Source organism: Malurus melanocephalus, unplaced genomic scaffold (assembly GCF_030028575.1).
Source record: "Malurus melanocephalus ecotype Western Australia unplaced genomic scaffold, MMel_1.1 scaffold_89, whole genome shotgun sequence".
Taxonomy (NCBI): Eukaryota; Metazoa; Chordata; class Aves; order Passeriformes; family Maluridae; genus Malurus; species Malurus melanocephalus.
This window is the reverse complement of record NW_026623321.1, coordinates 995649-1010063: the sequence shown is the minus strand read 5'-3', so window position 1 is coordinate 1010063 and position 14415 is coordinate 995649. Positions and strand designations below refer to the sequence as shown.

The following is a 14415-nucleotide window of genomic DNA, read 5'->3' as shown; positions in this document are numbered from 1 at the left end:
AAGCAGTTTGGATGCCTCTGGCCACCAGTGGAGCCTTCCCCTGGCACAGGCAGGGCAGATGTGAGCCCAGCTCCCTGCAGCCCCCAGACTATGAAGGTGGCCCTGGGAAGAATTGTTTCCCAAGGATGAGAACAGGCAGACCCCTGCTCTAGCACCACTCCCCCACATTTTGGGGACAGCTGAGATGATTTGCACAGGGGCTGTTCAGCCAGGGGCGCTCTGGGTGTCTGTGCTGCATGTGAGTGGTGAGGAAGGTAAAGCAAGTGTAAAGTGAATGAGTTCATTAGGCTAATGAAATCACTGTCCTAATGAGTGACCCATCCACTGAATGGGGCATCTGTTAAGTCAGTGTGAGTGTCAAAGAGCTGGTGATTCCATTCTCTGTCTGACTCTCAGCTGCAGAGAAGAGGAAGAAAACCCAGAAATAGGGCTTGGATGTACTTCCACAGTACTTCTTCTTTTGCAGGTGCATTTCCATGCCTCTCTTTCSTAATTCCTAGGTGAAAGCTGTCAGGCTTTTGTCAGGTTGTGGTGGAAGGGTCCTCTCCAGAGGTGTTGGTGCACTGAGGTGTCCAAACCCTCTTCARCCTCATTTGGCTGGAATAGCTGTGCACTGCTCTTTATTTATGGAGAGCCCGCTTGTCATTCCCTCTGGAAGGCAAGGAATCAGAYGGAAATATAATAATAATAGCAATAATAACAGTAATAATAGTAATAAAATAATTTCTTTTATAAGTACTTTTAAAGGAATCATCGTGGAATGCTATGCTTTGCCATTGCAAAAAAACACTTTCTTTCCTTCTTTCTTCCTTTCATTCTTTCTCTCTTCCTCTTTTTTTTTTTCTCATTGCACAGCTTTTCCCATCCTTTTGTCAGAAATCGAGAGAAAAATACTTTTTTTATATTAAACCAAATTTTATATGAATCTGTAAAGGACAAAAGCCTTTAAAGAGAGTTTTTTTTTTCATAAKATTACTTTTGTTTCATTAGTTGATRCCCCAAGCTTGACCTACCTTTGTCATACTGTAGGTTTACAGAGAAAAGAAACTGCAAAGTTTTAATATTTAAAGACATGGCCTGACTGCTTTTAAGCTTGTCTCACAAAGTGCTGCCAGTGTCAGCTTCCAGAATTTCTTCAGATTTTCCTTAGTGTGCAGATGTGGATCAGATGTGTGGAAATGGTGTGCGAAAAACCCACTGCTGAATGTGCAAAGWATCCATTTCTTTCTCAATCGACACACAAGGAGCTGTGTTGTGTTCCTGCAGAGCCCTTCCACTGCTCTGGGGGTACCACCCATTGTTCCTGAGGCAGGAGTGGGGTAGGGAAGGGAAGAGCGTGGAGATAAGGTGGGAGAACAGCAGAAGCTGCATTTTCAGGAGAATATTTTCCCAGGCTTTTCGTAAGCTTGCTTTTGTTGTAGAAATTCCCTGAAGGCAAGCAAAAATTTCCCGTTTTGCTGAGCCCTTCAAGTCAAAATCGCTTCAATTTCTTTTGCTGCCCAGATGTCTCAACGTGCAGTGGCCAAGATAAGTTTTGCTTTTGAACTTGGAGAAAAAAAAAACCCAACCCCAAGCATTCCTTAGGGGCAGAATGAGTGTTCCTAAGCACAAGGAACAAAGGGAAAGAGTTATCTGAGGCTTCCCAGGCTGTGTTTGACATCTTGTCTGCGCCCCATGCTTCAGAGCTGGGGCAGGGAAGGTGGGGAGGGATCCTTGGGAATGGAGAAGGCAGTTTTTTGTGAAGGTGCCCACAGCCCAATTCCCCCTGATGTAAGGCTTGGTGTAGAGTGAGGAATATCCTCCAACACCCAGCTGAGCCCCAGAATTTCTCTGGAGAGGGATGGGAGCTGGTGGGGAAGCTGGCCAGCGCCTTTTGAGGTCCAAATAGGAACAGAATACAGAAAAATCGGGTTTAAACTCAGAGTGAGCCAATGCTTTAGCATTTCCAAAGGAATGACCCTTTCTCCTGCAGGAAATCCCCCAGCTGGTTAGTACAGAGATGTTGTGCAGCAGGTAAGGGGGTGCAGCTCAGTGCAGAGGTGCTCCATTACAGGAAAAGGGGCTTTCCAGGGAGCCAGGTCGAGTTGGAATTTCCCTCTTTYCCTTCAAAACCAGGTGGATTGTCCCGATGGTTTTCAGTGGTCAGGTGTAGGGTGACATGTCCTGAGCCTCACGGTGCATGAACAGTGGACATTCCTGTTCATCCAGCTCTCACAGCTTCCTGCAGTTCCCGYGCTTCCCAGATAATCTGTGCTTTCCCTGCCTGCYCATGGAGAAGGGAACTGATCACCCCAAGTCACCGAGCCCTCAGTGCTCTTTTGGCGCTCTGCCTCATCCCCTGGAGCTCTGTCACTGAGAGCACAACCCAAAAATGCTGCTGTGGCTGTCCCTGTGCAGGATTCACCTGGAGGACCTGAGCCAGAGCGTGCTGCTGCACATGACCGAGAAGCTGGGCTACAAGAACAGCGATGTCATCAACACCGTGCTGTCCAACCGCGCCAGCCACACGCTGGCCATCTACTTCYTGCTCAACAAGAAGCTGGAGCGCTACCTGGCCAGCCTCAGGGTGAGCCCTCGGGGTGCCACGCTGGGGGAAGGGCTCAAAGTGTCCTGGAGTGCTGGTGTKTGATCTCACAGGATCACAGAGTATCCCAGGGGTCACCCAGCCCAGCTCCTGGTCCTGCATCCCCGTCCCTGGGGAGCCTGGGCAGTGCCAGCAACCTCTGGGGACAGAAGARCCTTTCCCTGAGATCCAGCCTGACCCTCCCTGGCACAGCTCCAGCCATTCCCTGTCCCAGGCCACCAGGGAGATCAGTGCCTGTCCCTCTCCCCCTCACAGGGAAGTTRTCATTGGGATGAGGGCAGTGGCCCTACAGAAACAAAACTGCCATGCAGAGCCTCTGGTGTGTKTTATGATGCGCCCTGTGTGGAGATGGTTCTGCTGCTTGCAATGCCAGCAACACAATTTATTGAGTCAGGACATCAAGAAGGAGCTTAAAATCTCTTAAATCTATTTAACTTTTGAGTGAAAACTCAGCTTTACCTGAGCTAGTCTCCCTGGCCCCTGAGCATGGCTCAGCCCTTCCARTTTGATAACAGCTTCTGATTTTTTTTCGTTCCTCAGTGCTTTTCACATTAATGGTGCCACCAGTGATAATGAGTTTTCTGTGCTTTTCTCTCCACAGAAGGCTGAAGGCCAGGACAGCATTTGCCACAAGAACCAGCTGTACCAGATAGAAAAATACAAGGCAAATAAAGACTCCTATGAGGTAAAGCTCGCCAAATCTTGCTGAAGGGCTTTGAAAGCAGATGGGATCTGAGCATCCTTGATGGTTGTGGTCAAGGTCATGGGTTTGTGGAYCTGTGGAGAAAAAAGAGAGCTGTGGTCTTGCCTGTGCAGGACAAATAACTCCTTTTATTTCTTTTCAAAGAAACAAATAGTAGCCCTCTGGAGAAAAAATCCAAAGGTAACTTCCAGGGGTTTTATGAAAATAAATTTTTTTAAGTTTCTGTTTAGCAAAATGATGCAAACTCAGGGGGCTCTGTAGTTTCATTCTGGTGTTACAAAAAGATGAAAGCTGAGGGTTCTTGAGGCTCTGAGGCTGGAGACCCTGGTGGTGTAGGGCAGAGAGCTGAGTGACAGGCAAGGTGACCCTCCTGCTGCCAGGAGCGGTGGATCTGTGTTAGCACAACACTCCTCAGAGTCAATTTTCACTGCTGCTTAGCAGAAGGGTCAGCCCACTGCATCCTGAGGGAATTCCCTTGGGCAGACAAAGAACTTCACCTTTGTTGGTCTCCATCCTCTTTGCCTGCGAGCAGTGAAGATACTTTGTATTAGATCACTTTGTATTAAATCACGGCTGGGCTTTCCTTCCCCGGCCGATTCTCTGGATTCTCTGCCGAGCACTGAAATTACAGGAGTAACATGAGCTGTGCGAGCCCTCCCTGCCAGCACAAAGAGCAGCATTCTTGAGGAGTCTGCCCATTTCCAGAGCTGCTCCTCAGCCCTGGGTTGATGATCTAATTGCAGGGGCACATTTGTGTCGGGGCTGGTTTTGTTTATTGTAAAGGCTGCTTGCTAGACGAGCTGAACTTCGAGCCAGATGGAAATTCCAGGGCATAGTACCGACTCTTTTCTGGAATAAATCAGAACCATCTTGCTTGAAACACATCAGCAGTGGGTAACTTGGTGAAGATGGTGTTTCACAAAGCTCTCCCAGATCGCTCAAGCTGTTGCAGGGCAGCATTCCCTGGAAACAGGGGCAGGTATTGGGAGCTGAGTGCTGCATGGAACATCCTGGTGCTCTCTGGAACAGCCTCTGGTGACAGAGCCACTGCCCTCTGGGACTCTGCATTCCCCAGGAATTACTCACAGCTTTGCTCCTGGGCAGGTGGAAGCTGTACTTCCCTGAGGAAAGCTGAAAGCTGATGGCAGTGCCAGGCTATGGCCCCAGTTTGGTTTGTAGGCAGGTTTGGGGATAGGAGCTCCCTGCAAAGCCTGTCCTGCACTCAGAGCTGGTCCCAGGGCAGCTGTTTAGGGCATGAGGGGTGTCCTGTCTTCCTGGAAATAATTACCAGGCTGTGCTCACTGTGCAGACACTGCAGCAGCAATAATAATAATAACAATAATAATAACAACAACAACAACAACAACAACCCTGTCTGTTCTGCTGCATGGGCACAGCTGGGCAGGGAAGCTGCAGGGCAGGCTGGATGGGGTTTGGAGCAGCCTGGGCCAGGGGGATGTGTCCCTGCCCATGGCAGAGCATGGAGATGGACTGCAGGGTCCCTTCCTCCCTCTTCTGTGATTCTGTGATTTTCTGTCTCTTTAGCAGTACTTGCACCAGGGGACTGTGTTGCTTTCACTGTGCAGGGACAGGTGAAGCAGCACACCCTGGGCTGCTGCTGCCGTTTGTCACTGAGACATTTCTCCTGAAATGCCTCCATGTGGGTGGGAACACAGCCCCGGCAGTGCCCAGCTCARTGGGTGCCACCTGGACTCAGGGTGGGGGGTTTGTGAGCTCAGGAAGGTTCCTGGGCTGGAGATGGAATCCCTTAGCCCTCCCTGCCGCTTCCAGAGCAGGAATTGGGAGCACTGGTCCCTGGGCAGAGCTGCAGGTTGCCATGGGAATGGCAGGGGGAGGGATGGCCAGCTCCAGCTCAGCACACCATGGAATTCTGCTCTCTCCAGAGATGGGAAATAAGACAGACATGGCCAAGGCAAATACCCTTTATCTGCCTTTCAGATGCATTGCTGGGACCAGGAGTGGGTTTGAGGGTCAAGGTCAGGACAGGAAATAGCAGAGGATGATGTAATTCCCAACCCATTCAAGCACAGCATACCGGTGTTGCTCCTGCTTTATGGGGCAGTGGGACATGGCCGTGTGCTCTGCACTGAAGGGGGAATTTTACAACTCCACTGAATGAAATCTGCCTTCCTTTTGAACACAGCAGCGTGTGGCACCTTGGGAGTTGAGGACTTTGGTCCTGAGCCTCTCACAGTCACGGTCATAAAGGAGCAGTTTCAAAAACACTCCTGAGACAGTTTGCAGTGCTCATGCAGCGTGCAGGAACTAATGCCAGTAGCGGGTACATGCATTTCCTGTGCCAGGAGTGCTGGGATTGTGTGGRGTGGCTGGGAGAACATTCCAGCAGGGTGAGGGCAGAGTCAGGGGCTCTTGGCAGGACTGGGGGAAGGAACTTTTCCTCACTTTTTAAAAAACACTTGTACTTACAGTGACCTTTTAATAAGATGCASCAAAAAGTGTTGCTTAAATGGGAACTGCGACCACAAAAACAACCCCAAACCAACCAAAACTTTTGGTTTTTGATGTGAAAGAAGACTTTTGTCTTCCCCAGAATTTAGTGGTAGGTAAAGGGCATTATGCAGTTGGTCTGGATGCAGTGACTGAAAGAAGAGTTGTCTCTGTAAAACAGTGCTTTGAGAATTGTCTCTCTCTTCAGAGTCCTCCTCTGGTTCTGTTTTCCCTCTGTCATCCCTGGAGGTCAAACCTGTCTTGCTCTTGCAATCCCACCTTCCCCATCCTGACCAGGAGACAGGCCTCAGGGAAGGGATGGCTCAGGAATTATTTCTCCCTCCATGTCTTGTGCCTTYGCAGAGATGCTGTAAAAGCAAAGGCCGCCTTCCTCCAGATCTTGTCTGGACAGAAGATAAACARCTTAAAGACTTTAAACTTCTTTAAAACTTCCCAGCTCACCTTTTTAAATGTCAGGGGGAGTGGAGTAAAGACAAATCACCTTTTTGGTGATTAAGCAGGGTACTTCAGGTGTGGAGGAGCACATASCTTTACCTGCTTGCTCCAAGAGGAAAGCTTTCCTTTTCCTTTAATTTTCCAAAAGCAGCTTTCACACTGCCTGAATGTCCCAGCAGATGGGAGCCATGAACTCGTGGCAAACTGATCAGAGGAAAATGACACATGGAGGATTTAGTTACTCTGAGTAGCCAGAAKAAGTTCCTTTAAAATATGTAATCCACCTTGTAGTTCTGGGGGTCGCTGAAACTTCCCGTGAGTAAACCCAATTGTTCTTGTTTGTTTTACAACCTAAAGGACAAAAAACTCAAAGAGCAAGAAAAGAAAGGGGAGATCCTTCACCGTCAGCTCCCAAAGAGAACTGAGAAAGGTCCAGTTTCATATAGACAGCCTTCTTCCTGTCTTATCTCGCAGATCCAGAACACCAAGGCTCTGCTGAAGGACCGGAAAGTCGCCAAGGCTGAGGGTCCAGACAAAGGTCAGTGGGAGAAAGGCCAGTGGTGTGCATGTGTGGTGTGGTGTTATTGAGCCTGTCCTGTATGTTGTGTGTTTGTGGGCAAAACCTCGGGGTTTGTGGATAAAACCTTGGGGTTCGTGAGTAAAACCTCAGGGTTTGTAAATAAAACAAACCTCRGGGTTTGCATCTCCTGTCCCTGTGGGGCTTGATAATGTCACCACAYGTGAAAGGAAACACCCTGAGGAAAGCATGATGGTGTTCAGTAGCCAGGAATCCTCCCTTTCTGTGCTTGTCAGAATTCCTGCAGTGCTTTAAAAAAGCAGTTTYTGTTGCTGTTTACACATCCTCACCCAAAACCATCCCCACTCACGCTGGTGTTTAGAAAGCATCACCACCCACCCYGGGTCACTGAGGAGCTGGAGCTGGTAGCCAAGCTGCTTCCTCCCAGCCCCTGTGTTTGCCTGAGAGGGGGAATCCCTGACCTCGAGGAGTCCCTGGGAGGAGCAGATGATGGTGGAGGATTGGGAGAGAGGCAGCCTCGAGGAGAGGCAGGTGGGACTGCCAGCCTCAGCAAATTTCCAAAAATTCCAGCAAAAGGAGCCAGGTGAAGCTCAAGCAGGTAAAGATGAGACAGGCAGAGGAGAGTAGAGCTTTAATCACAGAGGGCAGCCTGGAGGGATGGCTGAAAGGAGAGAAGGGAGTGAAGGAAAGGGGAAGTCAGCAGGGAAAGGGGGATGTGGACAGAGCACACCTGGGTGGGACCTGAGGAGCAGGAGGGGGATGGAGCTGCTGTTAAATCAGGAACTGAGTGAGGGGAGGGCACTGCAGAGCAGGGTGGGGATGTACAGAGATGGAAAATGTCCGCTGTGGGGTCAGGGAGTATTTACTGAGGTGGYTTGTGATGCTTTCATGCTCATTCTCGTGGCTTGATAATTCATCGTTTGTTGCTCTCAGCCTGAAAAAGGTTGTGTGAACAGTGTTTGTGTGGCAGCACAGGAACCTCTGCTGCAAGGTGGCAGAAGTCCAGAGAGCTGGTCAGGAATGGTACATGCTTCCTGTGAAAAATGTTAAAAAAAACATATAAAAATGCCATTTTGCTCAGATTTGTTGTCCCTTTTAGGAGGAAGGCGTAGGGGAAAGAAAGTCTAGTTCATTTCCCCCCTCTTTGTGTTTCTCCCTGCTTTTTTGATGTGAAACCTGAAAACCAAGCAGATCTTAGCTGAAGGCATTTCTCTGCTTGTAGAAACTGTSTTTTGACACATCTTAAATGGTCAAATAATTTTGAAAAGGAACTGGTCAGGTTCCACTTGTTCTGCTTTTGCCAGGCAAGTGTGAGATTTCATCCTGTCCGTCCATTCATGTCTCAGCCACTGACAAAACCATCCCTCCACAAGAAATACGTGTGAGATTTGTGCCTGTGGCTCGAGGGCTGGCAGAGCTGATTTTTTTAGGTCCTTTTTGGGTGATTCAAAACCGAGGGAACTCATGGAATAGTTACTGATTAATTCAATGAGGGGGACCTGGCAGTCAGGCTCCTTGGACAGCTTTCCATCGAGGCAGCAAAACGTGCCTGCCCGTGATGAGCTTGGCATGAGGCAGTGCCAGCATCCTGTAGGAGCTGAGCACATCTTCTCCCCAAGCTGTTTGCTTTGACTGGGCCAAGTCCTGTAAAGATTGTTCCATTTATTTTCGGCCCTTGCTGGAGGAAGGTTCCTGCTGAAGTCGATGCAGCAAATCTGTTCCAAGTGCAGCAGCCTGAACCTGCCCAGTGCTGCYGTTCCATATTTAGATGTGTGAGAGCAGATATTTACACAGAGATAAGATTTTGTTCCAAAATGCGAGGAGAGCCATCAGGTATTAACTCACTGTGCTCTCCAGGTGTGTCAGTGGGTACAGACCCTGCAAGAGCCATACCAAGTTGTGCTGAGGAAGGAGAAATGTGAGATTTGTCAGGCGCGGCCCTGGAAGATACAATTAATACAAAGAGCTGAAGACATTTGTGGTTTTCCTTTTCACATCCTTGTCTTAATTTAAGCATTTTACTGCCTGTGAGGAAAGGGGCAGATAAATTATGCAGGAAACAACAGTGTGAGTGTTCAGTGAGAGAGGGAATGGGTTCTGAGTATCCCAGACCATTTGTTGTGGCTGGTGGATTGAATGTACAGGTTATGGAAGGATGCTGCCCACAGGGCAGGCAGTGCTGGTGACCGCACTGTGCTCCTGTGCTTCCTTCTCCCCTTGCCTTGCAGACTCTGGCGGYGGGCTGAGCCCTTTCCATGAGCCCCTGGTGACCAAGACGGGCTGTGTGACCTCCAGCTCCCTGGAGTACCTGGAGGTGCAGCAGCCCCCGCCCAGGACGCCCCGGCTCCTCAAGAGGCAGGAGTCTCCGCAGCCGGAGCCRTCCCGCATCGGGGGCCGGCCCAGGGACTCACCCCTCATCCTCAACATCGTGCACTCCTTCGAGTCGGTCGACAGGGAGGACCAAATGGACCAGGTTTCCCCCTCCCATCAGTACCGAGTTCTGGGMTCGCCGATGAATTTCCCTTACAAAAGCTCCAGTGAAAGGACACTGTCCCCGCTCTTCCCCCCGGGCAGCGCGTCCCCGATCCACCCCACCCAGGTCTCGTTCACGTACGAGGAAAAAGCGTACCCAGCGAAGGAAGAGGCCGTGTCCCCCACTCAGCTGGCTCCCAGCAACCCCCTGGGCAGCCCAAACTGTGTGAAAAGCCGGGGCAGGTTCCCCATGATGGGGATCGGACAGATGCTGCGCAAGAGGAGCCTGACCATGCAGCCGGCCAGCGAGAAGCCGCTGGAGGCCAGGATGCCTCAGCTGCAGCAGATGAGCCCCACGCAGATCTCCTTCAACACAGAGGCTCTCAGCGGCCAGTGTTAGCCCGACACGCTGGGATTTGTGCTGCTCTGCTCTGGGATCTGACCTTTTTCCCCTTTAGGCACGAAGGGAAGGCCACGGGCGCGTTGCCGTCGCTGTGCGATGCCCCACAGCGCTGCGGTGCGCGAGATCAGAGGGTTTGCTCGCGAGGAAGGCGCTGCCCGACATATTAAAGCTGCAAGGAAAKGGCTCTGCTCATGCTACAAAGAAATACTCACATTTGGCATCTGACTGTACAGTAAAACGCCCCGAAGGAGCCGCGTGGATCTGCATTTTCGCTGCTCTGCCCTGGCGAGATCAGGTGGAAGAGCCGCGAGCGCCGAGGTTTGGGTTCCTGCGGGAAATCCACGGTGCCAGGCTGGGAGCTCTGGTGACACTGTCCCTGCCCCACCTGCCTGTGCCACACAGCACGTGGTGCCACTGCTGGCACTGTCCCTGGGGCAGGCAARGGCAAAAACCCAGACACTGAGCCCAAAGCCAGCTGGCAAATCCTGCAGAGGAGATGGTAGAAGCTTGGATAAAGAAACGAGCGGTGTAATTCAGAAAAAGTGGGAATATTGGAATTCAAGGCAGATTTTGCTGTTAATTACATAAAGTAGGTAATAACACACAGTCATTTTTTTTCATAAAGAAAACTATGATTTAATCATGTCTCTCACCAGAAACGTGATCATTTAAGAACAAGTGTCATCATGTGGAAATTCACTGCATTAATGGCCAGTTCCTTTCTCAGGAGGGGTTTGCAAGCAGGTGCTGCAGAAGAAACCCAGATTGCAGCAGGCTGTGTTTGAACCATCAGCCAGCTCCTGCGTCAGCCCCTGTCACAGCATTGGGCACACCTGAAAGCTTCTCYGGGACTGCAGGGAATTCAAAGACTGAGAAAGGACACGTGAACCTGCACCAAGTCCATTTTATACTCCAAGATTGGTAATGGTTACCAAAATCTGGATATTGTTACGAGCAGTGAAGATTAACTTTCTTAGAAGACACCACATTCTGTATACCAGTCTTGTTTTTCTAAGTAAATTATACATCTGAGAGGTTGGCAGCATTTTTTTGTTTCTGTTTCCGTCTTTAAACCATTTCCTATAAATTAGAAGGTTTAGCCAAAGACTAAGGCTGTTTTTTTCTCTCGTTTGTACCGCCCCTGTGTGCATGTTTGTGTGCTCAGAGCATCTCAGCAAAGCTTGTTCCCCTCTGGTTCCCACCTGGGCAGCCCTGGCCCTGCTGCCATCACTTCATGGCATTTCCAAACCCAGGCAGCAGAGGCGGTATCTCCTTGCTGTTGGAAGATGGGATTTTGCCATTGGTAGGAATCCAGGCCCTGTCTTCATCCTTATTCTTACAATTTCATTGCCCCGTTGGTGTCTGTGCAAATAACACACATGAAAACCCCAATATGATGAGAAAGACAGCCTTGAAATAATGTTATCCGTTTTAAGATGAGGAAATGTTACATTCTGTTTGTGGAGACCACCTGTKCATCCCAGGGGCCCATTTTAGCTCCTTCATTTTCATTCAGAGAATTTTCATTCCCTTCACCTTAAGAACACGTTTGTGCTGCAAAGCCAGTGGGCAGGGACTGCTGAAATCAGGGATCACTGAAATCAAGGAATCAGTGAAATCAGGGACCACAGAAATCAGGGATCTCTGAAATCAGGGACTGCTGAAATCAGGGATCAGTGAAATCAGGGATCACTGAAATCAAGGGATCACTGAAATCCCTCCCTTTGTGTCCATCACACTCACATACACAAACAGATGGCAGATGCTGACTTGGATTACAAACTCAGGTTAATTTARAATCCAATAAAAGGTTGGGGGAGGCAAGAAAGACTTACTTGTTTGGTTTGTTTTTTTTTTTTATGTGTATTTTTAATTTTTTTTGTGGAAACACAGGAAATATGTGTAAGAATCAGAATGAAAACAAATGAGAAACCTTTTGTGATATTTATAGAGAATATATGAGCACTGCACTGCTCAAACATAACCATGCATCCAGCATTGTCAGTAGCTATGTACAGTCCAGCTGCAGTGRCCACAGAGGGAACCTCTGTGGAAATATATCAGAGTGGAAATTCCAAAAGGAAAAGCTGTATTTGGTATCCTTATTAAATAGACGTACTTTTTGAACAAGGTTGCCACGGGCTGCTGACTTTGTTTGCCAGGTAGCCAAGATGATCTCAGTACGAACACTTCAAGGCCAGGGTGGACAGGGCTCAAAGCAGYCTGGTTTGGTGGAAGGGTGAGCTCTTTTTGTGGTGTTTGGCACCAAACCTGCCGTGAATCTGTTTGACAGAGMTGAAAATACACCTTACACTCCAGGCTGTGCATCAGGGAAGGAGCAGTTCTGGGCTTTGGTGCAAGGTTGAAACATTTTGGTGGGTTGTTTCTGAGCTGAGGATCACATGCAGAGCCAATGGMGCAGCTGTGAAACACCAAAAGGAGGATTTTGCAAACTGACAGATCACTGGGCAGCAGCTCAGGATCCAGAGTGCTGGAATTGTTTTTGTTCAGGCTCCTATGCCTGGAAAAACAGGTGTTGGTTTATTTGGGGAGAAAGAACAGATATCAGCATCTATTGCTAAAGGTGTTGGTCTTTGTATTTCTGCTGTAAATGGGCTGCTATATACAAAAAAACTTCACTGCCGTTGCACCCCAAGCTCGTGGGGGCTGTGCTTATCCAGAAGTGAGCTGCAATTTCAGGGACACTATTGCWGTGTGCAGGACCTGGGATTCTGCCTATCCGTTCCCTGCCTCTTCTATCTTCTCTGGCCACAAATGGTCCATTTTCTCTCTCTTATCCCTTTCCACGTGGCTTCCTTGGAGCAGAACAGAACTCTTCAACGTTTGATCCCAAAGGAAACCTGTAATAGGATGATGTCTGTTCCTGAGGCACAGGCAAGCAGAACAAAGGGCATCAGGACAGAGCCTGGAGTTTGGAGTTTGCAGGAGCATCTCTTCTGTCTCCCTGCTGATGCCAGGGCACCCAGAGGGAAGAAATAATGTGTTTATTGATGAAGGATGAGGTGCTAAGTTTGTTTTCAAATCAAATGAAATACGGTATTTATTAATGTTTGTGTGAAGAGCACTCTATCCATGTAAAAAACCCCCCAATTCCTCGTGTCTGTTACAAGCAGAAAGGCAGAATCCAAAACAGAGAAAGGTTACCAGAAGCTTCATTTCCAAATGACCATTAGATAAAACAAGGGTTTTCTCTCCCATCTCTGCCTRCTCCCAGACAATTTTGCCCTGTGTGGACTTGGATCCATCTTTCCTGTTCATCCCACTSAGCTGGTCAGGGTTTCCTCCACCTTGTCCCCCAGTCCTCATCAAGTCTGGGAAATCTCTGATTTCAGAGACTTCCTTTGGTAGGAGGCAGTCGGGAGGGCTCAGACCTTTTTCAGGAGGCTGATGCATGGTGAAATGGATCTGTGACAGGGGCTCCCAGACAGGAGCCATCTTCTGATGGCTCAAAACCAGAAATCCAAGGCCTTTTTCTTGGTTTAAACATGAAGGGAAATTTTGGTCGTGCAAGAACTGATCTGCCCGTGCTGCCTTCAGCAACAAGTGTGCCCCAACCTTCACAGCAAAACCTRCTCAACGTTTCACATCCCTGGCCCCACAGACAGGAGGTTCTCATCTTCTCCTGCGTGGGAGGAGGAGGACACTGCAGGCTGGTGCCAGGGACGGGGCCTCGCCCTGTCAGTACGCAGTGACAAAACTGTCACAGGTCACCAGCTCTCCTGGCCTGAAATGCTCTCAGGTGAATCTGACAGTTTTGAGTCTGCTGTTAAAATTTCTGGACCCTCAGGTCTTGCTGCTGGGCTGGATGGTTTGGTGCAGAGCCATGAATGAAAAGACTTGGGTTCCTGGGCAGCAAAGGTGGTTCAGAATACAAGGCTGGGAAAACAAATGTCTGAGAGCACAGATTTAAATGAAATGACAATGCATCYGGTGCTTTCCCCCAAACTGAAACTAGTTCTGTTAGAACCTTTCCCCTTGCTCAGCAGCTGGAGCTACTGATGCTTTGAAAAGCTCACCTTTCCCCTGCCAGCAGCTGTGTTTGGGCTTTCTCTGCTGAAGCAGCATTCCTAGCAGCACTTGCTGTGCCGTGTTCCCTACGGCTGGAGCAGCTCCGGCACGGTTCCAGGGGCTGGTGCAGCATCTGAAGGACAKGGAGGTGACAGGGAGGTGACAGGGAGGCTCCCTGCCAGGCTCAGACCTGGCTCAGCCAGGGCAGCTGCTGTGCTGCTGTAAATCACAGGCGCAGGTGGTGTCCCCAAGGGCTCGGGTGCCTCTCTGGACAGGGTGGCCCTGCAGCGTTCCCTGTGGGAGGTGCTCAGTACAGCTCAAAGCCAGAGCTGCACTGTGTTTTGGGGTGTCTGTTCTATCGGGAAATGAAACAGAGCAGAGTGATTGCTGARGGTCTGTGTCAGCTGCATTCACTGCCCCTGTGCAGGAACAGCACTGGGGTGAAGCAGAGCAGATTGTCCTGTGCAGTRCAAGGACAGTAGATTAGCACACCCCAGGGCCCCTCTTGGGGTGTTTGGTTTCAATATTTCACCCACGGATGCAGCTGCCTGTGACCCCCTGTCCTTTCCTGGTGACCGGGCAGGGATGCCAACTCTTGGCTGGGCACAAGCGCTGCCCTTCCACATTTCTGTCTTTGCTGAGCCTAACACTGTGTTGTGGGTTAAGGTTCAAACCAAGACACACTGTGTGCTCGGGCAGCTCCTTCCCTCCTCCCCAGCCCACCTTAATCTCGGAATATTTTCTGCTGCTTGAATTGTGGT

At 49.6% G+C, this 14415-nt stretch overlaps 1 protein-coding gene across 2 annotated transcripts in view; it reads left to right on the top strand.

Moving 5' to 3' along the window:
- Positions 1-11456, top strand: part of HUNK (hormonally up-regulated Neu-associated kinase) — a 36508-nt gene extending 25052 nt beyond the window's left edge. The window contains exons 7-10 of one of the 2 annotated variants that reach the window (XM_057368165.1): positions 2398-2566; positions 3186-3269; positions 6570-6750; positions 8979-11456. In XM_057368165.1, coding sequence (XP_057224148.1) covers positions 2398-2566; positions 3186-3269; positions 6570-6750; positions 8979-9622 — 1078 coding nt within the window. In that variant the 3' untranslated portion in view covers positions 9623-11456. The remainder of the gene's footprint in view (positions 1-2397; positions 2567-3185; positions 3270-6569; positions 6751-8978) is intronic. The other variant, XM_057368166.1, reaches the window with a different exon arrangement.
- Positions 11457-14415: the final 2959 nt, after the last annotated feature.